At 39.0% G+C, this 27,594-nt stretch overlaps 1 protein-coding gene across 1 annotated transcript in view; it reads right to left on the bottom strand.

Moving 5' to 3' along the window:
• The window catches only part of LOC103249837 (A disintegrin and metalloproteinase with thrombospondin motifs 12), a gene marked incomplete at its 5' end in the record, with an annotated part of 154,497 nt that extends 127,152 nt beyond the window's left edge, over nucleotides 1–27,345 (bottom strand). Inside the window, 4 exons of the mRNA XM_008048455.2 lie at nucleotides 5,496–5,645; nucleotides 8,697–8,821; nucleotides 25,907–25,990; nucleotides 27,145–27,345. Of these exons, the coding sequence (XP_008046646.2) occupies nucleotides 5,496–5,645; nucleotides 8,697–8,821; nucleotides 25,907–25,990; nucleotides 27,145–27,345 (560 nt within the window). The remainder of the gene's footprint in view (nucleotides 1–5,495; nucleotides 5,646–8,696; nucleotides 8,822–25,906; nucleotides 25,991–27,144) is intronic.
• Between the last annotated feature and the right edge of the window lie 249 nt (nucleotides 27,346–27,594).

Below are 27,594 nucleotides of genomic sequence, written 5' to 3'. Positions count from 1 at the left end.
TTTTCAAAGTGAGATTTGAAGTTGGAGGGGCATAGCGAATTTTCCACCTGAAAGGCACAGGGAACGTTGCGGGCATGCCTATGCTTCACATATGCAACTGTGGGAGCCATCTGGCTCATTCAGAAACTTCTAGTTGGCAAAAAGCTAAAAGCTCTGTCTGGCTTTCTGTGAGTCGGGAGTCAGGAGGGCAAATCCTGACCCAAGCTGTCTGCTTTCTCCCGCTGCTGCAACCACAGCACACAGCACAAAGGAACAAAACCTTCCTTCTCCCTTTTCATTTAATTTAAGAGAGAACATGAAAGGGGAACCTCTGGAAGACTTTGTCAATGACCACAAGTTTTGAAGGGTGGATTTCTTTCTACTATTGCTACAGGAATCTTCTGGCACATTAGGGAGACCTCCTGATTGATTAAGTGGGTAAGAGAAGGTTTTGTGAAGACAGGTGATCTGGATTTAAGTTCCAGCTCTGCTATTTACTGATCTGTGAGTTACTAAAACATGCCTCACTCTCTTCTCCTAGAAAATGGGTGGTTGTCATATCTAGGATGAGGTCTGAATGGAATAAAATCTAAAGGGCACTTAGCAGGGTGTCTGGCACATAATAAGGGCTTCATACATGGTAGTTTTTTTTTCTTTAATTCTGTCACCCAGGTTGGAGTGCGGTAGGACAATCATGGCTCACTGCACCCTCAACCTCCTGAGCTCAGATGATCCTTCTGCCTCAGCTTCCTGAGTAGCTGGTACGACAAGCATGTGCCACCATGCCTGGTTAATTTTTTGTAGGAACGAAGTCTCGCTATGTTGCCTACTCAGGTCTTGAACTCCTGGGCTCAAGTAATCCTCCTGGCCTCCCAAAGTGTTAGGATTACAGATATGAGCCACTGTGACTGGCCAAAGACAAAATATTTTAAATTGTTGTTTTTTAAAATCATGGTCAAATTTATTTTCCTTTTCCAGATGAGAAAGTTAAGACTTTGAGATTTGTCAAAAGCCTAGTAGCTCGTTAGTGGTAAAAGTAGGTCTTAGATGCAGATCTTTGTGCTCCCAACTCAGGACTCTTGTCCCCATGTCTCTCAGTCTCTCCCCTGACCTCTCACTGCCAGGGTTGACCAGGCAAAACAGCCTTGAAGGACTCTCAATAGCTTTACTGTTCACCAGAAAAAGGGTGTGCCTGGAAAAGAAGCCAACTCAGAAGTATCTGTTTATAAGCCACGTTCTCGGGATCACCCCAAGATGCTTTCTGGGATTTCCACAAGAGCTCTCTCCACTGGGGTCTACATTTGGACACTTTAACCTGGAGATGTTGGCTCAAATGTCCAAATCTATATGACCGTTTACTCTTCGCAGTGAAATTCAACTTATCTGACCAAGAAGCTTACATCCAACTTGAATAAAATATCCTGATCAGCATTAGCAACTCTTGCAGAGAATTGTCTTTGGGGGGTTTAGAGATTCTCTTGTATTTTCATGTGTTATGGTATTATTGATGCACTTGCAAACTCTAATCACATTCCACATGAATACAAAACTCACAAAGGAGTCAGAGAATTAATCCACAAAGCTCTTATCCACCCACATAGAATGTGATTCAACGAAAGCTTCCTTCTAAGCAGGTTTTTTCTCTTAGGCTGTTGCAAATCCAGTCCTACCCAGCTTATGAAGTACTCTATGAATTCAACTGTTCAATAGTGCAATTACTAAACTGCAATCAAGTTTCCGAAAATCTGCATGAATAATGGTCTTCTTAGCTGTGGATGTTCCAATACACCAAGCTATAAGATTGAGTCCTATACACTCAGTGGCTTCAAACCTACACTTAAAATATGTCAGTTCCCCAAATGCTCATTTTGTTCCATCTAACGTTTTTAATTTTTTAAAACATTTTCCTCTCCAACCTAATCATCCCTCTGTACTCTTATCTTATGAGAGAAAAGCAGTACTGCTCAACAAATATCCCTCCCATCTGTCTACTGTCTCCAAATGCATGACACAGTACTGTCACCTAGTACCAGTGGGTTAAGGATAATGAGGAAAGAGGAAAACATATGGGGCTACAAGGATGAAAAACTTGTTTTTCCAAGGTGATAATAACCCAATAATGTACTTTCTAGCATGAGATGGAACCTGACCAGCAGTTTGGACTGGGGAGCCCTGTGCAGTCTCAAAAAACTTACTAGGTTGTTGGAATCGCCTACTTTACTTCATCTTTGTTGTCTCAGTTTTTTAAAGGTAGGTTTGCCAATTTATAACCATGAAATAGCAAGTTAAATAATTGCCTGGGTTTCAGTATATCACTTAGTGGACTATATCCATCCCTTGCCTCTTATTATTCATTTTATAGTGAGGAAAACTAGCAGAGAATGAGAATCATGAAATTATGAATGTGAGCTTTTCTAAATCATTCAGGAATACCAATTTTGTATATATAATGAGCAAAGCTGTATAAATGAAATATATCACAATCCAGAAGAGTGAGGATATTGGGTGGATATTGCATTTTAAGTGTTCATGCATATCATAATATTTTCATTACTTAAAATGAAAGAATTTTAGACCTCAGATAGGTTTTTAAACTTCCTCTTGGAATTGTATCTCCATTTTGGTAACCTACCTAGGGGCCTAGTTAAGATGGTATGAAACCTTAGTATAGATGGCTGACAAAAGTCTTATTATGGATTTATAAGTTTTCTCTCAAAATAAAAGTAAAATTATTCACTTAGGTTATAGCACAAGTTAGTTATCTTTACTTTCTATTTTGCATAATAAACAATCAATCATGAACAAATATGTTTCCAAGAAACAATGGGGTATCTTTGTTATTGATCTATAATGAGTATCTTCTTGGGATATTAATTTATCATACCTTCTTCCTTCTGGGTTGTCCCAGTCCATTTCATTGATCTGCCCAATGTTTCTCGGTTTGGTCCATAGCTAACTAAAACTATACAATTATAAAGAAGCACCTTTTGTTATGTTAAGAAGCTTCTCAGGAAGTTCTTAAAGTGTCTGTACTTTGGTTTTATGTCTTACTGAAGCATTCTTTTCTATTTCTCAAAATCAATCTTACATGTCTTCTCCCACCTTTTTCTTACTTACCAGTAACTCAACTTATGGGTCCCTGAAGCTTTGTTTAATTTTTTTAGTCCCTTTATCTTTGATCATTCAGATTTCTATTGCTCTGTTTTCCAGTTCACTGATTCTTTCCTCTGTCCCCTCCATTATACTGTTCAGTCCATTCACTGAGCTTTGCATTTCAATTATTATATTTTTCAATACTATGATATCCATTTGATTCTTCTCTATATCTTTTATTTCTTAACTGAGACATTATTTTGTATTCACTTAAAGATGGTTGGTAATTGCTCATTGGAGTGTTTTAAACATGGCTGCTTTGAAGTCTTTGTCAGCAAATTCTAACATCTCTGGCATCTCGGTATTAACATTCATTGGTTTCATTTTTTTACTCAGTTTGAGATATTCCTGGTTCGATGAGTGATTTATATTGAAACTTGGAGGTTTCCATATTATGATATAGATCTGATTTAAATCTTCTGGTTTAGCTGCCTTTTCTGACATTATTCTGGCAGGAGAAGGGAGTGGAACTGCTGCCTCCTTATTGCCAGTTGAAAGTAGAAGTTTAGGTTTCCCACATGGCTTCTATAGACACCTGAATTGGGAGAAGGTTGATGGTGGGTGGAATTTCTAGCTTCCTATATGGCCTGCCTGACACCACAGGGGTGGACCTAGGGGAGCACTCATTACTGTGGGGGAAGAAAGTCCCAGTTAGGGCAATATTGCTTTTGTAGGACCTGCTTAATGTATTTCTCTTTACAAGATCAGACTAAACTTAGAATATAAAGGATCTATTCTTTGGACACAAGTAGCAAGAATTTGAGAAAGTCTTTTATCAAGCTAAGTCATCTCTACTTTTCTTTAGCTTGAGTCTATCATTGCTGGGATAGTCTTGAGCAAGCACCTCTCAGCTTGATGCAGTTATAGTCACTTTGCATTGATTACAGCAGGTGCTGTTAATATCAATGACTTAAATGGAGACTATAGGAAACACACCCCTTCATTTATCAGAACTGGGGACACCTGTCTGTTTGCACATAAGAATAACTTTCACCATGCCAGGTTTTATTATTGACATTCCAATAACATGACCTGGTCTTTTCAAGATTAGTCCTGGCTCACCCATATCTCCAATCATTATTTAATTATAAGCAAGTCACTTAACTTCTGTCTCTGAATTTCTGGCAATTAAGGATACTAGAATATATCACATTTACCTCGAGGGCTTTCTGGGTGAGAATCCATTAAATCACTTAAGAAATTTCCTAGTTCAACCTACTCAACTTATACATGAAAAAGCAAGCATAGAAAGGTGAAGGGAATTATCAAAAGTCATAACATTGGCTGATAGAAAGGTCAGAACAAGCATTCACTTCATACAATTCTCAATGTTATGATATGGCTTTAAAATGAAGGTAAAATTATTTTGGAAAGTTCAAATGCTACATAAGAAAAACAGTGAGTAAACCCAGACTGGAGAGGTCATGCCTGGAACAATCTAGCCTCTAACGCTCTTCCTAATCCTGCGCCTTTTCTAGTTGTGTCCTCAGAACATTACCCAGTGTTCTTTCTTCTTCATAAGGAGGACATACAGGTTGGTGGATACGTGACAGGCAAGGGATAGAGTTCAGCTGTTTTTGTGGCTCCCCACTTTAAGTTTCCAATTAGTATGATGCTCTTTTATCTGTAGTTGGCAAATATACTGACAAATAATGTTAGAAATAAGCAAAGATCTTTCTTCCACAGGAAGCTCTGATACCTGGTGAATTCAGAATCCTCATTATAATTCACTAGAACTTTCTGAAACATGCCTTCAAAAAATTCACCTAATCAGAGTCACACAATTATATGACAACTTGAACATCCTGTTAACTGGTATTTGCTTAATAGTCTTTCCAAGTTTACAGCAGTCTTCAATTTCTTACTTATTCAATGTCCTCCTTTAATATATATCAGTAAAATGAAACTCACATTCGTTTTTACTTTAAAAGGTTGTTGAAAAGGTTCAATGGCACATAAAAAACACAATGGCATTAAAGTAAGAGCATAAAATGTTAGGTTTTGTGAAGCTTTAATGATATTAACATTATCATTTCATAAGAACTAATCAGGGGTTGTTCCTGAATTAGACAACTGAGTTAAAGATTATCTCTTTAATCTGCTCTCTGAATTCTGATCCAGAGAATTGGAGTGGTCTCTTTGTTTCTGTAGTGTGTAAGTGGTCAGGGCAGAGGAGACACTGGAGGCTGTGAGATGTTATAACCCCTACTTTACAAATGAGGACGCAGAGTTTGAGGAGGGTGAGTCTCAAGCCATAGGGCAACCTGAATTTCCTGGTCCCCAGCTTAAGGTGCCTTCCATTCCTTCTGCCAATACTGACATGTGAACAGGGTGGGCAGACCTCAGTTTCCTTGGCCCATTACCTGTGTCCGAGCTCATGAGCAATCGTGAAAGCCAAAGGGAGTCCTGAGTCTTCATTGATGTTACAACTCCGGTGAGGCTGGCACATTCCCGACAGGTGAGATAGACCCAGGGTTTCACAGGGACGATTGACACCAGCACAGATGTCTTTTCTGAAAGCAGAGAACAGAGAAGTTCAGGCATCCAAAGGAACATCTGGAAAAGCCTTCTGGAGAAAAAAACCTGGGTATAAACTTACCTTCAATATGGTCGTAAAGTATGCTTAAATTATTTTTAAAAGTCCATATGAATGTAGGGAGTAATTCTACATTCATTAACATGATTTTGGTTTTACCTCTTGATTGTTGAATTTCACTAACACTTTAAAAATGTGGGACAATGTGGCAAATGTTTTACTTTGAGTTGCTATTGCTTTTGATCTCAGGAGGCCAAATTACATGATTTGGCCAACAAGAGATTGTTATTGAAAATTAAAGTAAATTTGAGCTTTTAAATAGGAAAGAGACAATCAGCACTGACTGGGGTTTTTTAAAATATGAAACACTTTTTTGGTCTTTCTGAGGTCTGTGCTCAAAACTCATCTAAGAACTTTTTTTCTCATTCATGAAAAACACAACCTATTCAGAGATCAAATCAACTGTTTATCCAGCCCCACTACACTAACGCTATTGATACGGGAGTATGGGAGAGAGTGTGGACACACACACACGCACATACTCCCTGGTATCTTGCCTCCTTTCACCTCTTCACCAGTAATTCACTATTGCCTGACCCTGGAAAAAGAAAGAAAAGACTCCTAGGATCCCGAAAAATACTAGTTACAGCTTTTAAATGTAAAAATATGCTCCCATATCTCAGTAGAGATTATTTCAATCACTGACAATTGTTTTGAAAGAGTCATTAATTAGTCATTGGTTTTCTTTAGTACAAGAAGAGCTCTTTGCCAAGAGTAACTAGCATAAATGCCCACGAGGTTCTGAGCTTTAGTTAATTGCAAACCTGCAGTTCATGAGGTTTGTGTGAGCACCATTTCTAGGAAGAAATGGTCTCCTGCTTTTTGTGTCCACTGGGCATGGCAAAGATCCAATCCTGAGAATGCACATGAATTTTCAATTCTCCAGGTGGCACTGGCTGCAAAATGGGAGAGGAGAGAGCAGCCACAGTCTCAGCACATGCACCACGGACACCAATCCCCACTCTCACTAAGGGCAGCAGTTGTTGGGTGGTTCGATGTTCGAGACCTAGGTCATACAGCCCAATCATTTCAGTAATTGTGGGGTCTGTAGGAGAACCAACTGAACACTCTACCACCCCTACTGCAGTATGTGCTTGTTACTACATCATTCAGAAAGTCCAGGATTGCATGGAGCTGCTGAGAAAAGATGAATGGTGTTTACTGCCAATCCATTGGCTTTCTCATTTTGAAATGGTCAAGTCCATTAAGTAATTGCTTATAGAGTGCCTTCTAAGTGTCCAGAATTAAGGAGAAAAAATGGGGCAACAAAATATTTTTAGGAACATGGTTTCTGCAGGCAAGGAGCTTAAGCTTCCAAGAGGAGATCAGCTCTACCTCCACCATGCATCAGGGCCATTATATAAGAGAAAATATGCCTCGGCATGAAGCCTCAAGCTGCAATGGAAAACACATATGGAAAACACACACACCTTTTCCTGAATGCAGCTCTATACGGAGCTCTGTTAATGAGGATCTCAGGATACTCCTTCAGAAGCAAAGCTCAGTCTCATACCTCCCTCTCTCCCTGATCCTACCTATTTTTTCAGACCAATGGTTTTCAATGGGGATAGATGATTTTGTTCTTCGGCCCCTTCTAGGGGACATTTGGCAATGTCTTGAGACAGTTTTGGTTGTCAGAAATTGGAAGGTGCTACTGGTATCTCATGAGTAGATACCAGATATATTGCTCAATATACTCCAATGCACAGGACAAAGAATTATCTAGCCTCAATGTCAAGAGTGCTGATGATGAGAATTCTGCTTTAGAATTTGAAATGTTCTCCACTGTCTAGGAATTGGTGAGGTTCATCACACTTTTATGCAACCAGAACCCTGTCCTAAAGAAGAAAAATTACCATATTAAAAAAAAAAAAAGGACAGCAGACTACCTGAACCTAAATTCCAGCTGTACCTATTCACAGCAATGCAATTTTATGCAAGGGACATAACCAAGCGTCAGTTTCCTTATATGTAAAATATGAATGATTAATAGTATATGTAAAATTTTATGCAAGGGACATAACCAAGCCTCAGTTTCCTTATATGTAAAATATGAATGATTAACAACCAGTGTTGTTGTGATGAGTAAATGGAACAATGACTATAGTAATGGACGTGGCATAGTACTTGGTCCATATCAAGCATTTCACACATGTCAGCTATCATTAATTTACTAATTTCTTTATGTGAGAATGAGAGGAGCAACTGCTTCTGCTCTCAGAAAAGGAAAGATTTCTTGACACAGCTGCCCAGTGGCCAATACAGTTCCCTGACTCCTGGGTTCTTTCCTACAGAAATTGTTCCTTCCATCCCACACCCACATCAACCTATTCCCCAGTTTACTGGCTTTTCACAGCTATGAGTCCCGGAAGATTTTGTGGTTCTTATAGGCATTATCGGTCTATCTGTGATCAGAACAAAATCATACCTTCATGGGGGTAAAAGAGAGAAAAGTGTAACCAAAGCAGTCTGACTACTCGGGGGGGGAACCTGCTCCCCATATCCTGCCCTCAACATCAGTCAATGGTGGATTAAAAAGAGGACTGGTTTCTGTAGCAATATTTCATGTTTCTAAATTGGAGAAAAATAAAATAAAAATGAAGGATTAGAAATCCCACTGGTTAAAAGTAACAGGAATCTTTAATGAGGATCTGCAAACAAGCTTCCTGATTGTTTGTTTATACAACTGCATGAAGAAACCAGTTTTAAAGATAAAATCAACATTGGAGTAGAAAAGAGATTTGCATTTTGCCTGCAGACACAGTTTACTCATGAGGAGAGCTCTGTCCTATTAGCAAGTTTGCTAACCTGCCCCCTCTACTGGTACAGAAGTTAGGAGTTGACCAGATCAAATCACTGCCTTTATAAATGACCAAAGGCAGCAAAGAGTTTGAATACCTGGCAAGCCCTTCACCTGCCAGTGCATCCCGCCTTGCTGCCCCTGGGTTCTACATAGTCTCTGTAGTACCTGGTGAGAAGGACGGCCACATCATGATGAACGGGATTAAGGTCGCTCTTGGGATTGATGCTCTTCTGCCATTTGCAGAAGCTAGACAGTGTCTTCTCTGCATGATGAACTATTTTCAGTCCTTGCTGGTGAAAGAAGAGGAAGAGATTAGCATGGGTGAGCTCACCACAGTCAGAGACCTTTGCATCAGGCATTAGTCTACAGAGGTGTTCCAATGAGATGAGCTCAGGATAGGTGCATCAGATATTTGTCAGGAATTTGGTAGAGGCCAACTTACTCCTCAAGATTATCCCTCTGCTCCAAACACTATCACTCTTATGACTTCCACTTATGAAGGGCAGGATTCCAGAACAGACATTACCACTGGAACAGGCAGTCTTTGAATACAAATTAAAAATAAATTAGCAAAGACCAACAGCTGTTTGAAGTTCTATTTATAGTGGCTCTCTGCATCCTAAACCAGTACAATTTTGAAAAGCCATTTATATACCCAATGCAGAATAGATTGTCAACACAAAGCTGCTTCTTCTTATGAGATATCCTGTGAGGCTTGGGTTATATCGGGTGCTTTTTTTACCCATGGTTTTCATCTTGGTTTGACACCTGTAGGTTAAAGACAGAGAGTTACATAATCTCTCCAGGCTTCTGATCAATTAGGAGAATTGGTCATCTGATGATTAGGATGCTGTAGCAGATTCCTCCAGACTGCAGTTTCAAGGGCTTCTGAGGCCCAGCCCAGCCCTGAGTCATCTATCTGGCCTGGCCCCTACCTATTACTGGGGACAAGAGGGAAGGGATTATTCCAAATTCTCTGGATGTACACTTGTCAAATGAGGGAATACAATAAAGGAATAATCAGCTCTAGAGGGACTCCTCTAATTAATGTGAACTTCCAAAGGAGAAATTCCATTCCCCTGCCCAACATTTCTTTGGGGCCTCCACTTAAAGCTGTCCTTGGTACAGGATGTATTTTATCAAAAGGACTACCCCCACTTGCTCACTCTCATCTGAGATTTGCTGTGGGCTCAGATGCCAAGAATTTCAGGACAGTCTTTGCATCAAATTATGAGTTCACTTTTCTATATTCTGTATTTTACTAAGGCCCACACCCAAATCACATAAAGCCTGAGGAGCTCCAGCTGCCTGTTAGAGGTATTCCCAGGTCTCCTTATCATGCTCATTAAATATCACAGACCTCCTTTCATGAAAACACAGAAAGGTGGTTTATCATGCATGAAAATTCACTGAACTGCTTAGCATAAAGAATCTGAATAGAAGAAACAAACTTTACTATTTACATCGTTACATCATCTAGCAAAATGATTTATGGTGGTAGAGGACAAGGAATTCTGGGATATGGGCTGGGCATGAGGGTGTCAGCCTCCAATTTAACTAGCCAAACTGTAATTAGACTAGTGGCCCTCCCTAGATGGGAACAAATATCCCCACCCATCATAAAGGACCCGCCAGGTGGCACGAATCAGGAATAAAGGGAAGAATAAGGAAGGAAGGGAAGAAAAGAGTAGGAAAGAAAAGAAAGGGAGTGAGGGAGAAAGAAAAAGAAAGGAGGAAAGAAAAAACAGAAACTTTTTTGATTACTTACTATATTACAGATATGTTTCCATATGCAATTTTATTTAGTTGCATCTACTCAGCATTATTTGTTAAAAAAAAGATTTTTATGTTTATTTTATAGTAAGAGAAATTAAAACTCAGAGAAGCGAAGAACTAGCTAAGGTCATTCAGCTCAAATATTGAACCAAAGAATATGATAACAAAAGTTCCTGGATGAAACTTGTATTTGACCACCAACCTCACTGAGACGGTGCCTCAGTTCTAGCTCCTTCAGACAGAAAGGCAGATTATCAAATAAAACATCAACTATGATCAGATATTTTTGAGGTCTGATGATGATGAAATAACGAACCTGAAAACTTATCAAACAATATAGAGCCCCAAGAGTGCCTAGCATGGTTCTAAAACACCTGTGGCTACTTAAGAAATACAACACTCATTAAACCAAAGACTTCTAAAGATAGTTAGATAATTAGAGACCTATGTATCCTCCATCTTCTAAAAATAATTAGATAACTAAGGGTCTCAGCAGCTCTCAACCACATTCTCCTGACAGCTGTCATTTGAACTTGAGTGGAATTTGGCAACAGCTAAAAAGTCACTCTTATTAATTAGGCTACCAGAGGCAAGATAGGAAAGCTCAAAGGGAGATCTTTAGAAATCATTAAGATTCTAGAGGGCCTTTGAAAGACTTTTCTCAATTTAACTTCACCATGCTACTGTACCTATCTCCAGTATCTTTCCATCCCAAGATTTATTTTACTGTGTGCAAGATACTAGGAAGCAAGCATGACAAACCCTCACTCCAGGGACTCAGAAGTAAATGACACAGATGCTCCTTGACTTACCAGGGTTTACATCCTGATAAACCCATCATAAATATATCTTTAAGTCAAAAACGCATGGGATACACCTGAGCTACCAAACATCATAGCTTAGCCTAGCCTATTTTAAATGTGTTCAGAACATTTATATTAGCCTACAGTTGGGCAAAATTATCTAACACAAAACCTATTTTGTAATAAAGTGTTAAATAGCTCATGTAATTTATCAAATGATATACTAAAAGTGAAAACCAGAAAGGTTGCATGGGTACTTGAAATGTGATTTCTATTGAATCAATTGCTTTTGCAAGTGGAAAAATCATAAGTGGTACCCATCATAAGGAGACATCTGAACTTAAGTTCTGAGAATTAGTGGGACATCTGTCATAGTTTTTAAAAGAGGCCCTGGCATCTATTTTAGCTTAGGGGTCTGTTCTTTGGTGACTGATTTACATCACAGTTATAATTGCCCTGGGGGATTCTGAGAAAGTACCTATTTTGTTTGTTTCTCCTCTTTACCCTGCAAGTCAGTACCACTTATCAGACTTGCAACTTTCCCACTGATTACACAAGAAAGTTCAGGGACAAATGTCTTGATTCAACTCAAGTTTTCAGTTTCTGTGTTTTATGAGAGGAGCTGTGAACAGTAAGTGGAGCCAGACCAGAATAAAAGGTGTTTAGACCAAAACAACAATGAAGCATGCATTTTAATAAAAAGACATAAAGTAAATTAAAGAATAGGAGTTTGCATTAGTTTGATAACAGAGAAACAATGGTCCCGATGTAATTAATACAGTTTGTTGATGGACATAAGTTTTTTAGTGAATAAAATTGAACATGTCCTACATTCAGAGAATCACAATGCTTTACAGTCCTTCCTGGATTATTATGAGTATTTCTAAAACTCTTTTTCATAAAAGAATAATCTTTCTTTCTCCAGTCTTTTTCCTGTTGTCTGTCACAATATTTTCTTTTCTTAGCTCCAGTGACCACATTATCCAGTTTCCTAAATCTTCTGACTACATTTGACATTGCCCATGAGGCTGGGGAAACTCTTATTCAAATCAATCTCAACCAGTGAAACTTTCCACAATGAATCATGTACCAATGGGCAAAATCCTGGCATCACATTGAATATGCAATTAGTGCTATTGTGTGTGATGGTGTAAATATCATGACTGAGAATAAAGTTCATTTGATTTTATAATCCATCACTATATCTGCATTCTATAATATAGTAGATCAGTAGAATTCTTACTTAAATGAATATTGCATTTATTCTGCCTTTTTTTTTTTTTTTTGAGTTAGAGTCTCACTCTCTCGCCCAGACTGAAGTACAGTGGCACACTCCCACAGCCTCGACCTCCTGGGCTCCGGTGATCCTTCTGCCTCAGCCTTCCAAGGAGCTGGAACTACAGGCGTGCGCTACCATGCCCGGCTAAATTTTTTTTTTTTTTATTGTAGAGATGAAGTCTCACCAAGTTGTTCAGGTGAGTCTAGGGCTCAGGCAATCCACTCACCTCAGCCTCCGAAAGTGCTGGGATTACAGACTGAGCCACCAAGCCCGGCCTAGTCCGCCTTTCTTGAATACATGACCTGAAGGTCAGAAGATGCTTTTCATATTAAAAGAGAGGCAAAAGTCTTAGATTAAGAAATCTGTAGTGAAAAATTCAAATGCAGATGATAAAGCATTATTTGTTCTTGGAAAAATAAATAAATAGTGCTGAAGCAAACGAACATCCATAGGCAAAAAAAAAAAAAAAAAAGACCAAAAAAAACCCTTACAATTTAAACCTCACATTTTATACAAAAGTTAACTCAAAATAGATCATAATCTTAAATGCAAAATGTAAAACTATAAAATTTCTTGAAAAAAAATCACAGGAGAAAATCTTGGGAACTGAGGTCTAGGGAAAGCATTTATAGACTTGACACTAATAACGCAATCCATAAAAGGAAAAAACTGATAAATTGGATCACATCAAAGTTAAAAACTTTTGCTCTGAGAGAAACCCTGCAAAGAGGATGAAAAGGTGAGCTACACATTGGGAGAATAGACTTGTAAGCTATATATTTGGCAAAAAGATTTATATCTAGGATAAAGAACTCTCAAAACTCAACAGTTAAAAAAACAAGAAAACAGACAAAAGCCATGATGAGACACTTCACTGAGGAGGATATACAAATAGCAAATAAGCACATGAAACAAAGTTTAACATCATTAGCTACAGGGAATTGCAGATTAAACCCACAATGAGATATTTCTATATGCTTATCAGAATGACTAAAATAAAAGGTAGTGACAGCACCCAAATGCTGGTGAGGATGTGGTAAAACTAGATTATTTATATATTTCTGGTGAAAATGGTACAGCCATTATGATAAACAGTTTAGTAGTTTCTTTGAAAACTACATGGGCAACAACCATACAACTTAGCAATTGCATTCCTATCCATTAATTGTAAAGAAACAAAGTCATATTCACACAAAACTTGCAGTGGTTTTATTCATAACTGTTAAAACTAGAAATGACCCAAATGTACCTCAGTGGGTGAATGGTTAACATCTACGGAATACTATTCAGCAAAAAAGGGAGCACACTCTTGATACACACAACAATTTGGATAGATCTCAAGGGAATTATGCTGAATGGAAAAAATTCTAATCTCAAAAGTCTACATCTTGTTTTGTTCTATTTATATAACATTTTTCAAATATCAAAATTACAGAGATGGAGGACAGATTAGTACTTTCTAAGGATAAAGTAGGTAAGTGAAAGGGAAGGATAAAAGGTATACAGCGTAGCACAAAGGACCCTTGTGAGAAAACTGTTTCAAATATCGATTGTAATGATGGCCACACAAGTCTATATATGCAGTAAAGTGGCATATAATTAAATGTACACATACTTACATATGCACACACCAATGAGTGCATTTAAAACTGGTGAAACCTGAATAAGATAGGTGGATTGTGAGAATATCAACTTCCTGGTTGAGATTGTACTAAGATTATACAAGATGTTACCATTGGGAGAAAATGAGGGAAGGGCATAAGGCATTTTTCTGTACTATATCTTACAATGTATGTGAATCTACAATGACCTCAACACACAAAGCATTAAAAAGTGTAAAATAACTGGTCTGAACAAAGGCTAGAGGGTTGCAGTAGAAGATCTGATCTTATAGTACTTTTCACTATGCTTCTACGTAGGTTACTTCCTAATTATATGAGAACCCATAGTTTTGAATCAAAGGGAACCCCTAGTTTTTCAGATGGGTTACAGTGGGCAAGAAAAGTGCACACACTCACATATACTCACACACATCCACACACTTATACATCTGCACACTCATACACTCACATATCCACACATTCACATACTCACACACCTCTCCACCTTAAACATGTACACTCTCACATGCTCACATACACATCCACACACCCATGCACTCTATCTAAATAGTCATGACTAGAAAAGCTTATTAGAGTTGAGGTGGCCATACAGGCAGAAGTAGAAGGAGCCCCTTTTCTTTCTTGACTAACAGAGTCCATGTCAGGGGCACACAGTTCAAAGTGAGATTTTTATCAGGTCTGAAGACCTCAATTTTTTTTCACTAATGTCTTTTTTTATATTGGCATGAATCACTATTTTGGAAGAACTTACATACCAATCCATGTGTGTTCATTTAGAAAAAGTGAATGTTGTGGCTCAGCCTGTAATCCCACGCCTTTGGGAGGCTGAGGTGAGTGGATTGCATGAGCCCACGGGTTTGAGACTCGCCTGGGCAGCGAGACCTCATCTCTACAATAAATCAAAAAATCAGCTGGGCGTGGTAGCACACGCCTGTAATTCCGGCTACTTGGAAGGCTGAGGAGGAAGGATTGCCGGAGTCCAGCAGGTCGAGGCTGCGGTGGCCGGGAGCGGCCACTGCACTCCAGTCTGGGCAACAGAATGAGACTCCAACTCAAAAAAAAAAAAAAAAGTGAATTTTTACAGAGATCCAGTCTCCCTTATTACTGAATGAAATTCAGTGTCCGCCAAGACACATCTTCATCATCATGGAGAAAGCAGAGTCATCTTCCAAGTTATAAAGCAGGTATTGACAGAGCAGGGTTTAGAAAATTGGATTGCAGCTAGTAGTCCGGGACTAGAGGTTTTCAAATTATTGAAGATTCCTTTAACCTCTTTGCTTTGAATAATTGGAAACATGGACGATTAAAGCTTATTTCTACACCCCAGCTCACAATCCCACCTCCAGAGAGAAGGCAAATAGAAAGGCATTCTACATTAGAGATCCTTCACTCTTCGTCCTCTCTTTACTCTCTGACCATTTCTCAGACTCCTCTAAGGGCACTTCTTTCATGCTTCCTTTGGCTCACTGCTTAATTCACTCTCAATCACAGTCATATTTTTGTAAATCACCCCCAAATATGACTGTTATCTCCCAAGTCTGTATCTCATTCCAAACCTCTCTCTGAATTCAAATTTATGCACCTAAATCTCTTGATGGCCACCTCCACAGGTACCTCCATCCCTGAAATTCTTACCCCCTACATTTGCCCCTGTTCTTTCTGAATTTTCTCTCTCAGTTCCTGGAACCACCATCAATCTTGCTGCCCAATCTAGAAACATTAGCAGTTTATTGACCTCTTTTCCCTCTATAATCTGCATCTGAATCTATCATCATGTGTTGCTAATTTGTCTCCTCTAAATCTTCACTATTAGTTATCCTTAGCTCAAACCTTCACTTTATACTTGGTTTACAATAGCATCTCTTTTTTCTTTCTGTCTCTTTTCAAATCCATCCTCCTTACTGTTGTAAGATTTAAGTTTGTTTTAGTCAAAACAAAAATCTGCCCATAACACAACCCATAGCTCAAGCTCTTTCAAAGTTTAACCTCCAAGAAGCTCTCCCTACATTTTCAACCTCATATTTATGCTCCAGCAACATTAAAATTGCTTGTATTCGCACTCCCCCTGCCACATACTGCAGCACACTTTTTGTCTCTTAAGATTTCCCCCTGCCTAGACTGCCTTTCTCTCTTACCCCCTTTAACCTATTCAATCTCCATTCATCCTTTAAGAGTCAATGTGAGCATTTCCAGTAAGTCTTCCCTACCCCCTTTCCCCCAATTTGGATTAGCTTCCTGACAATATATCTCGTGCAAATTTGATTCATAGCACTTGCTGCACTAGGTTATAATGATCAACAAATTGTATGCCTGTTTTCTTCCTTCGCCCCTCTGGAACAAAAATTTAGGCTTATTCCTCTCCTTATCTCAGGCACTGCTCATATCCTGGTATGTGATGGCTTCCTCTGGGACAAAAGTGGGATATGTTTGCTTAAAATTGAGTTTACTTATCTTGGGGTTCCTCAGCTGTGATAAAACCCACTGTGTGTACAGCATACATCTGGGCTGTCTATATCATCCCTATGTGACTTAGGGGACAAGAGGGACAGATGCAAACATGAAGCTCATGCCACACGTTATGTTGTCAGCAATAAAGTCCTTTATTTCTGACCTAGGAGTCTCATGTCTTCTGCCAGTGTCACACTCATGCAAATGTGGCAGACTAACTTGATAGCTTGCAAACAGGGTAAAATCTCAGGCTGCTATGATATCCATGTCCCCTCAGAAACTCGTGTTAAAATTTAACCGCCAGTGTAATGGTGTTGGGAGGTTAAACTTTTAAAGGGTGAATTAAGAACCCTCATGAATGGCTTAATACAGGAATCACCTGTATTAAGGATGGTTTAGTTATTGCAGGAATTAAAGGATGAGTTTGGCTCTATTTTCTCTCTTTGTTTTGCATGCTTGCTTGTGATGTGATGCCTTTCACCACAAGATGGCACTTGCCAGATGCTGGTGCCATGTTCTTGGGTTTTCCAGCTTCCAGAACCATGAGCCAAATAAACTTTTGTTTTTTAAAAATTACCTAGTCTATGGTATTCTGTTATGCCAAAAATAAAAAAACAAACAGCCACATTACAAAGTGGGCAAAAGATATAAATAGGAGACACTTCTCAAAAGAAGACACACGAGCAGCCAACAGATACATGAAAAAATGCTCAGCTTCACTAGTCATAAAGAAATGCACATCAAAACCACACTGAGATACCACCTAACTCCAGTTAGGATGACCATCATCAATAACTCAAAAACAACAGATACTGGAGAGGTTGAAGGGAAAGGGAACACTTCTACATTGTTGGTAGGAGTATAAACGATTTTTAGCTCTATGGAAAACAGTTTGGCAATTCCTAAAAGAGCTAAAAATTGACCTGCCATATGATCTCACAATTGCCCTACTGGGAAGATACCTGGAGGAACTCAAATCAATTTATAAAAAAGATATGTGTGTATGCATTTTTATTGCAGCATTATTTACAACAGCAAAAACATGGGACCAACCGTGCTGCCCATTGAAAGAGGATTGGATTTTACAAATGTGGTACATATGCACAATGGAATACTATGGAGCCATAAAGAAGGACAAAATTATGAACGTCACATCAACTTGGATGGACTTAGAGTCTATAATACTGAGTGATCTATCACAGAAACAAAGAACTGAGTACCACATGTTCTCACTCATAAGCAGACCTTGAACAATTATCATAATACAATAAGAAAGGGATTGGCAATAATGGGAAACTTCCTGGGGGTGGGGGAATTTGGGATTGGCAGTAGTGGAGAAACTGCCAGAAGAGCAGGTGGCACACCTCATCAAGGGTACATGTATACTGAATATTTGTATACTTAACCCTGAATTATATCCCACATCTTCAAAATTAAAAATTAAGAAAAAAAAAAGAAACCACTAAAGGGCACCAGCAGAGCTGCACAGACATCCCCTTCAATAGAAATGAGATCTGTGACAAAAAGAAAGAAAATGGACCAAGACACAACCCCCATGAACTTCTTGACAGGAATGAGGAGAATGGAGAACAGGTAATCAAGCAGTAGTGAGACTCACATTAAAGTCATACCATCTAAATATATTAGCCAGGTCTACATGATTGTAAGGCTGTTGGGAAAGAGGAAAGGAGAAGAAAAGGAGACGAAAAGTAATATAAATAAATAAAACTCAAAAGAGGGGATTCTTCTCACATTTCAATTTTCCTATAAGAGTAACTCTGGTGGCCGGGCTCGATGGCTCAGCCTGTAATCCCACGCTTTGGGAGGCCGAAGTGAGTGAACTGCCTGAGCCCGCGGGTTCGAGACCCACCTGGGCAACTTGGTGAGCCCTCATCTCTACAATAAAAAAAAAAAAAAATAGCCGGGCGTGGTAGTGCATGCCTGTAGTTCCAGCCACTTGGAAGGCTGAGGCAGAAGGATCACTAGAGCCCAGCAGGTCAAGGCTGCGGTGTCTGGGAGCATGCCACCGCACTCCAGTCTGGATGACAGAGTGAGACTCCAACTCAAAAAAAAAAAAAAGAGTAACTCTGGAAAAATCTGTTATAATTATTGAGGAGAAACAAACAAACTAACAAAGCTAGGACCCTAAGTCTACCCTTAAAATCTTTCTTGCTTTCTCCCTGTTGCCTTTTAAAGTTCCTGCAGACAAAGTTTTAATGCAAAAGTTCCTCTTGCATAATTAACTAAGTTGCTGATTATTTGCAGTTTGATACTTTACCCCGTATAGAACTTTTATCTGTAATATGTGGCGTTTAACACAAGTGACAGGGCCTTCAGGATAACTTATTATTTTTCTATTAAATGCCATGGCTCTTCAAGAAAGCTCTAATTGAGCACATTTTTTTTGTCAATTTCTTCATCCTCCTAATCTCCAAGCCTCATAAGGAGTTACAAGAAACACACACTCATTTAATTTTTTGAATGCACTTAATCACAGGAGCCTTGAGAAGAGTAATTAGCTATGCATTAACATTATGCAGCTCTAAGCACACACAAAATGCAAAAGGACTTCAGAGAGATTATGCTGGCTCACAATAAATTTGGGGAGACTTATGCTAAACATTTTCCACAAAGCATCTTGGTAATTATTTGAGCGTGTCAAAACAAATCTTCATTCACACGATTTTTTCCCCCATTTCCTTTGCAAACAAAACTACATTTCCCTTCTGTTTATCCTTTTTTCCCCACTTCATCTCGTCAAGCTAATCCAATTTACCTTCCACTTTCCTTTTCCTATACATTTGAGTATGTGACCTAATAGGACAGGGAGCTAAGCTAGAAGAAATCAGCAACAGTTCACAAAATAGCCCCAAATGGAACATAGAAAACAATTTTGGAAGAACATGGCTTTTGTTATAAGTTGTTCTCTCTTTGTAAGCTCTCTTTACAATGAAAAAAAAATTCTTGTATTGATTTCTCCGGGAATTTCTGGTAGCAGCCTCTGAGTCAATGCACAATTTGACCACGCTCTGCTAGTCAGGCTTAGGCTACTGAAGAAAGAGAATAAGCCGAGAAGAGACGCGTGGTAAAAAGTTGAATCTGAAAACTCCTCATATGCCTAAGGGATAACTCATCTAACTCATCTAACTACATGAGGAAAATATACCTGTTTTCTTTAAAAGAAAAAAATGAGTCTAACAATTCTTTGCAAAAATATTTTTGCAAAAATATGTTCTTTGCAAAAAACATTTATCTGGAGGGAGCAATACAGACCCAAACATCAACAAATGGGAAGGGATTGAAGGAGGGGCAAACCACCAGCCTGGATTTCTACAATTAACAGGCTTCCAACTCCAGAGTATCACAAAAGTGGACTCAACATTAAATCACTTGGTAGACCAAGGGGAAATTCTCGGTAAAAGCAGTCCTGCTGCTGTACCTTCAAGTCCCACCCTACACCATAAGGTCCCCAACACCCCCTATCCGATGGCATAGTCACCTGGGATCCACTTGGCTTCATCCAACTCACTTTCTTTCCACGTTTGCCTCTATCGTGTTAAACCTCCAACTTCTATCTTAATTTTGTCCTTCAGGATTTTTATTTTCCTCCAAGGATTTTGAAGTCCTTGTAAAATGAACATAACACTAACAAGCTTACAGGGTTGCCGTGGGAACTAAGTGATGATGGTGATGATGCTAAGAATAACAACACTGAAACTAGCAAATCACATTTATTGAGTAGCCCTTACAAGCCAGAGAGTATGCTAAGTGTTGCATGATTTAACCCCTTTGATTCTCCCAACAACTCTATGAAGTAGATGTTATTATCTCCATTTTACAAAATGAAGAAATGGAGGCACAGACAAGTTAAGTAACTTACCAAAAATTACACAGCTAGCAAGTAACTATAAATCTTGTACTCTCCATGATACCAAGCTGCTCACAAGAATTGGAGGGAAGAGTTTAATCCCATTCCTAACCCTTCACCCAAAAGGGGAGCAGGGAAGTCATCTGGCAATTTGGTTTAAAGTGGAAAGGTCTAGAGGCCAAGTTTGTGTCCAAGTCCTTGAAAAGACTTCAAAGCACAGCATTCAGATCAGAAAATGAAAATGAGAGCTCTTCTCAGTAATAGATGGAAGCAGGACAGGAGAGCAAGCAGGTTAATACCCAAACTTACTATTTGTTTTCCTGGCCAATAGTGTCTTCACATACACATACATGTCTTTCCAGAAGATAGTTTTTTTGTACCTCAGTTTTCACCTCTCTGAAATATGACCACCTAATCTTTGAGAAAGCCTCCAGGGTGCTCCAAAATGAATTTCACAACCAATACCCTAATATATTCCCAAAATGTGATGAAACTCCATAGTGATTTTCACACAGAAGTAACTGACAAACAGCAGCTGTGTTTTATGTATGTAGATTAACCTCCAAGTCTCTTGGACCCACCACAGGAAAAAAAAAGCCCCAAATGGGGTTAGCTGTCAGATGTGTTTAGAACAAAGAAGACAAGAGTCATAGAAAGCCACTAATAAAAGGCACCTACCTCAGGGACTCTGCCTCAGTATTCCCAACCTCACACCCTTTTCACAGAGCCTGAGTGGTCTCTCTAATTTCACTTGTTGGTTTGGAATCATCCAGAGTCTCCCACAGGTTTAGACCAAAAGCCCTTAAGAGGCTACAAGGCCCGTCAGAATTTGGCTGCTGTTGCCCTCACCTTCACTGATGGACTGCTGGCCTCCTTCACACACACATTCTCTTATTTAGCATTTGAACAAATATTTATTGAGAGTCTATTATGTACCAGTAAAGATAAGTGCTGAGCAATACTAGACCTTACCTCTGCTCTTTTCTTACATACTAAAGGAGTAAACTGCGTCCATCAGATAAATGCAAAATTATAACTGTGAAGCGAGCTATGGAGGAGAAATGAACAGTGTTATGGGAGTGGAAAATAGAACCTTACTGGGCATAGAGGTCAGGTAAATTTCCCCAAGGAAGTGACAACAATGGAGCCACAATCTGAGGGATTAAGGTGTTAACTAGGTGGAGACAAGAAGAAAGATAGTCCAGGCAACAACAAGACCAGTGGAGGGTCTTGAGAAAACATGATGAATAGAAGACTATTGCTACATCCTGAAAGCAAAGGGGAATGGCAAGAGATGAAGGAGAGAATCAGAAAACCACTGGACTGCTTTAAGCCAGGGGACAGGGTTGGAGAAGGGGTGACATGAGGGTAGATGCAATTAGATTACCATTTTCAGATCATCCTGGCTGCAGTAAGGAAACACGATAGAAAGGAATTAAATTGGTTCGCAATAGACCAGAAAGCATATTACAACCAAAGTTCAGAAAAGAGGTAACTGTAGCTTGAGTTGAAGTGATAGAAATGGAGATGGTCAGATAAAATTATCGATACCTGATGATAAACCTGACATGAGAGGGAGAGAAAGAGGGGTCATAGATGCCTTTCAGACTTCTGACTTCTACAACTGGAAGGGTGATGATGCCCTGCACAGAGAGGGGCAACACTGGCATAAACCCAGGTGTGAGTGGAGGCAGGCAGGTTTTGACTGGCTATTTTTCCTTGCCTCCAGTATGATAATACTTTTCTTTCTACCACAATAAAATACCTCCGCTTCTCATTGTGTGGTTCAATATCAGTGAGGTGTCCACTGCCCCTTATATGGATAGTGTTAGTTTATGTACTAATGCCATTGCCCATGCATTTCTCCTACTTAGAATGTCCTTCCTCACTAGTTAATTTCTTCTTATTCTCTAAAACCCAGCTTAGACACCCAAATATGCATCCCTACCCCAGCATTTTTATAATCATGACAATCTAAATTTGCATTTTTTTTTTTTTTTTTTTGAGTTGGAGTCTCACTCTGTCGCCCAGACTGGAGTGCAGTGGCCGCTCCCGGCCACCGCAGCCTCGACCTGCCGGGCTCCGGCGATCCTTCCGCCTCAGCCTTCCGAGTAGCCGGAATTACAGGCATGTGCTACCACGCCCGGCTGATTTTTTTATTTATTGTAGAGATGAGGTCTTGCTGCTCAGGCGGGTCTCGAACCCACGGGTTTAGGCAATCCGCTCACCTCAGCCTCCCAAAGGCGTGGGATTACAGGCTGAGCCACCGAGCCCAGTTCTGTTCTTTTGTGCAGTACTCTAAATTCTTCAGAATGATGAGATGGGACTTGTATTCACATTTGCATCCCCAGTGGCTAGCACAGATTTTGACATATGGCCGATACATCACAACTCTCTTTTTATCTACGGATAAAGAAAAATGGTTGTGGAGCAATAGTATGACTTCCTCAGAGTTGCCTGCTGGGTGATGACAGAATCAAACTGAAAACTCAGGTTAACTTACTCGAAGACATCACACAGAGGTACAACACACTCTGTTTCCTGTGTCTGCCACCCTGATGTTAGTTAAAGGCTGGAATAATTGCTGTGTATTGTTACTAGGATTATTCATTAGTCAAAGATATGAAGAATAGCTTGAACCATTTTCTGAGAATTGGGAAAATGAGAATTGTGAATTGCAATTCTGTTGTTAACTTGTGAACTCTGTACGAATTAGATATTCTATAAAAGCTTGCATTAGGATAATGTTTGGCAAGTATAAAGTAGAGAGTCATGGGTTTCTGAAGCAAATCACTAGTGTCTTTTTGCACTTGCAAAACCAGATTAGAAAGAAGAAAAACAATGTAATTGAGATGGAGTGGGGTGGGGGGCAGGGGAGGGCAGTAGCCAATCAGATTCTTCAAAACAACTTCACTGGCAGCAAGATGCTATGGAGATGCCTGGTGGCATTTTTTTTTTCCTGGGAATGAAGAGATACGGATTTCTAAGGGTTCTGATTCATGGAAGCCTCATTGTGAAGTCTTACCAGTAGTGTTGCTGAGACTACAGAGGGTGAATATTTTTCCTTCTTACACCCAGAAGAATCTTTCCTTTTTTTTTTTTTTTTTTGGTCTGAAAACTCTAAATATTTCTGCATATTTCTATCTAAGCATACAATATGTGCTCAACCATAATGAAAAAGTAATTTTTTTCCTTCAAGTTATCAAGGTATAATTTCCAAAAAGTTAAAAACATGATTCTCATACAAATATATGATGAGTACATGTCAAAGATGTATTTAACTCATGGGCAAGGAGACAGGCAAGATAATTTAACTGAGTAATGAAAAAACAGGCAAGATTGCAAAGCTGGTTCAAAGGCAGATGCAAAATGTAATACAACTATAGCCAGTAAGGGGAAAAGCTTCTGGAATTAGATTGTTAAATTAGATACCAATTTTTATTGGTCTATTTTTACAGACCAATAAAGCCATAATCTTTAGGGTTATCTTCTCTGCTGACACAAATCATTTTCACCTCTACTAGGCAAAAACTATTTGTACCCTATTAGTTTTCTACATGTCAAGAACAAACGTCATCATATCTGGGCCCCAAATAATAGTAAATAATAATCAGTGACATTTCCATGGAGTCAGAGAGATCATGTTAAACACTGAAAGAGACACAGTTTTCATTTTGCTTTTGGTTTACAAGTTTTTGATACATTTTCTTAATAAAAGGATCCCAGGAAAAGTAATAACCTTCTCATTGATATTCTGCAATATCCAAAGTATGTCTGGGTGAAGGAAAATGGGGCTAATAGGGGAGAGAAGAAAAATGGATCTAGGATCCAGAGATCATTTTTAAAATAATCTTCTAACTGATCATGGACTTTTCTTGTCAAGAAAACAATAAACACTGCCTTGGCATCTTGACTGCAGGTCTCTTGCTAATGGAGAGTTGAATGATGCCCTTCTTTCATACCCCAGCTGCTGGTCAAGCTCTATAGTTTGGAGAGTGTTCATCAGATTGGCTGGTTCCTTCATTCATTAAATTTCACTTCATGTACTTATTTATTTAGTCATTCATGTCTCAGGCATTGTTTTAGGTGTTGAGGTTATAACAGAGTAAAGAAACATGGCTTCTGCTATGGAATTCACATCCTGGAAAGGATGAGATAAGCAAGAAAACAGTAAGCAAATACACAGAATAATAAATTGTGAGAATGCTATCGACCTGTGATGACGACCAATGAGGAGAGCCAAGTTTGAGTAGACAGGTCTCTGAAGAGGAACCTTTTAAACAGAGGCCTGAGGGATGATAAGGTGTCAACCATGAGCAGAACTATGAAAGGGATGGTTCAGGCATTGGGAGTTACAAGTGTGCAGACTCTGAGGCTGAAAACTTCTTTCCATGATTCAGAACACTTTCTGAAGTCCAGCAAATATAAGAGTAGAAAACAAGTGAGAAAGATAACGTAAGAAAAACTGGCAAGGTGGATGGAGGCAAGATCATGAAAGTCTCTGCAGGTCACAGTAAGAAATTTGGAATTTTTCTAAAGGAATCAGAAATCCATGAAAGGGTTTTATGCAGTGAAGTATCAATTTGTACTTAAAATGATCAATTACGGCTGTATTTAAAATGACTATCCAAGGAAAATAGATGAAGAGGGTATGACTGAACATATGAAAACCATTTGGAAGTTTACTGCAGTAGCCCAAGCAAGAAGTGATAAGGCCAAACCAATGTGATGACTGTAAAGATGATGAAAAGTAGATGATTTAGAGATGTGTTTTGGAAGCAGGACCACTGTGGGCCTTATTGGATTGGAAGATAAGAAACAAGGAATCAAGGACAACTCCTAGGGCTTATGCAACCAGTGCATAGTGGCATTATTCACTGAGATGGATAAGACAGTGATTTAGGAATGGGGGGCAGGGAGATAGAAATGAGATGATTTAGGCAGGAAGTAATCAAGAATTCCCATCATTTTGGACTTATTAATTTTCTAAGATTGAATGGACTCTATGACACATCCAGTAAGCAAATGGATAATATGAGTCTGAAGCTCAAGCTAAAGTCTGGGCTTGAGGTATCAACTGGAAGTCTCAGCATGTAGATGACATATAAGTCTCTGATAACAGAGGAAATCCTTCAAGGTAAAAATGCAGATAGGAAAGATAGTCCAAATCTAAGACAATTGTGTTAAATATGCAAGAGGTAGATTAATATGCAAGAGGTAGATTAAGTACAGAAAATTCAACATTTCCAAGTCTCTCCTAGCTTTTATCAAAACCATCTAACCCTATCATGATTTAACTTCTTTTGCAGGACATTCTTAGTGACTATGTAAGCCTGATTTGTGTTTTATAAGATGCAATGACTATCACCTACATATATTTTGGAAATGTTCTCCGTCTTCCACTCAATACTGCTGAAGGGTCAAGAGAAAAACACACAAGTAAATGATATTTTCCTTTTCAGTGGGCTTCCAAACACTTTTCTGGTGTCCTCTTTCTTGTCTACCAGGAGCTCTCCTGAAGAAAGAAGATAGGAAGTCCAAGGATACAGGGAAGAAGAGTGAAGGGGAAACTTCTTTACCTCTTCTTCTTCAAGTAGAATGAGCCGAACCACAATAATGTGAATTGCATTGCCAATGCTTGGGTTATGAAACAGCCCAGTGACCTAGAGTCAGAAATAGAAAACTATTAGTGCCACATGAATAGATTATAAACAATGCCAGAGGGGAAAAATAGCATTGTAATGAGCTTAAAATAAAAAATTCCTGATATATAGGTCAGGAATTTTTGGTGGTGTGCTAAGAATAGTGAAACACACCCATGGCCTAATTTATATTATGGTCTTTCAGAGTGATTGATTGGCAGTGTGCCTGAGGAATTAATGCCTTTATTTTCTTTGACTATTTCCTTAGTCTATGGTAGTCCTCTCTTCTTATTTTCAGCTACTCAGGCAAATACCCTTCCCCATCTCTACAGGACTAACACCCTCTCTGGAAAGGCAGAAAATATCAATAATGCAACGGGGAAGCTTGAAATTAGGCATCATTTACTTTATTCCAATTCTAAGTCTACTTTGAAGAAATTATAATTCTTTGTCTCAGCTTATTCATTTGTTCACTAACATAAGCTGATGAGACAAAGTGAAACTAAAAGGATTGAGTCACTCAGTAAATACCAAGTAGCAATATGTGAATGACAAGTTATAATTTTTTCCCAGGATACACATTTTTTAAAAAAAGACTAAGTTGTCTTGAATTTCTATCCTTATTTATCCTTAGGGAAGGAATAGACATATATACACACACACATGCACATATATATACTCATATATACACATACATATATATACACATAACATACACACACACATATATAATTAAAAGGACAGAAAAGGGCCTTCCTTATTTCTTTATTTTTTTTTTAATTATTTTTTTGTTTTTTTTTTTTGAGTTGGAGTCTCACTCTGTCACCCAGACTGGAGTGCAGTGGTCGCTCCCGGCCACCGCAGCCTCGACCTGCTGGGCTCCAGCGATCCTTCCGCCTCAGCCTTCCAAGTAGCCAGAACTACAGGCATGTGCTACCACGCCTGGCTGATTTTTTGATTTATTGTAGAGATGAGGTCTCACTGCCCAGGCGGGTCTTGAACCTGTGGGCTCAGGCAATCCACTCACCTCAGCCTCCCAAAGGCGCAGGATTACAGGCTGAGCCACCGAGCCCGGCTTTCTTATTTATTTCTTTATTTCTTTATTTTTTGGTTGAAGGAGTGGTTCTAATGACACCTATTCACCAGTTGCCCCTTCCCCATGCATCTTGGCATACCATGTTCATGATAGTGAGGATATAGGATTCCACGTTCTCACTCCCATGATACTCAATCATCTTCGTGTCAGCCACCACCAGAGTCTCCACCCATCTCTCCTTGCTGATGGAACGCCGAGAGAGGCTTCTGCTTGGCAAATTGTTCCTCTCCCACTTCTCTCGCCATAGCTCTTGCTTCTGGGAGGTATCAATACTCTCTAAACATTAAACAGAAGATAGTGGGCTAATTTGATATATGTCTTATACATTATCTACTTATGCTTGCAAAGATGCAAGGCTGTAAGTTTAATTTATGTTTATAATGTCTAAACATAATGTTTTTACATACATGACTTAAATAGAAGATCAGCTTAAATAAATACATCCAAGACAATTCAAATTTGAATTTAACAGAGAAGTTCAAAAAATACTTTAAAATAATTACTACCTATTTCATTAAAATATGCTTTT

Source organism: Carlito syrichta, unplaced genomic scaffold (genome assembly GCF_000164805.1).
Source record: "Carlito syrichta isolate Samal-C Ts95f unplaced genomic scaffold, Tarsius_syrichta-2.0.1 Scaffold123581, whole genome shotgun sequence".
Lineage (NCBI taxonomy): Eukaryota > Metazoa > Chordata > Mammalia > Primates > Tarsiidae > Carlito > Carlito syrichta.
The sequence above is the reverse complement of the archived record's forward strand: the minus strand, read 5'-3'. Positions and strand labels throughout refer to the sequence as shown.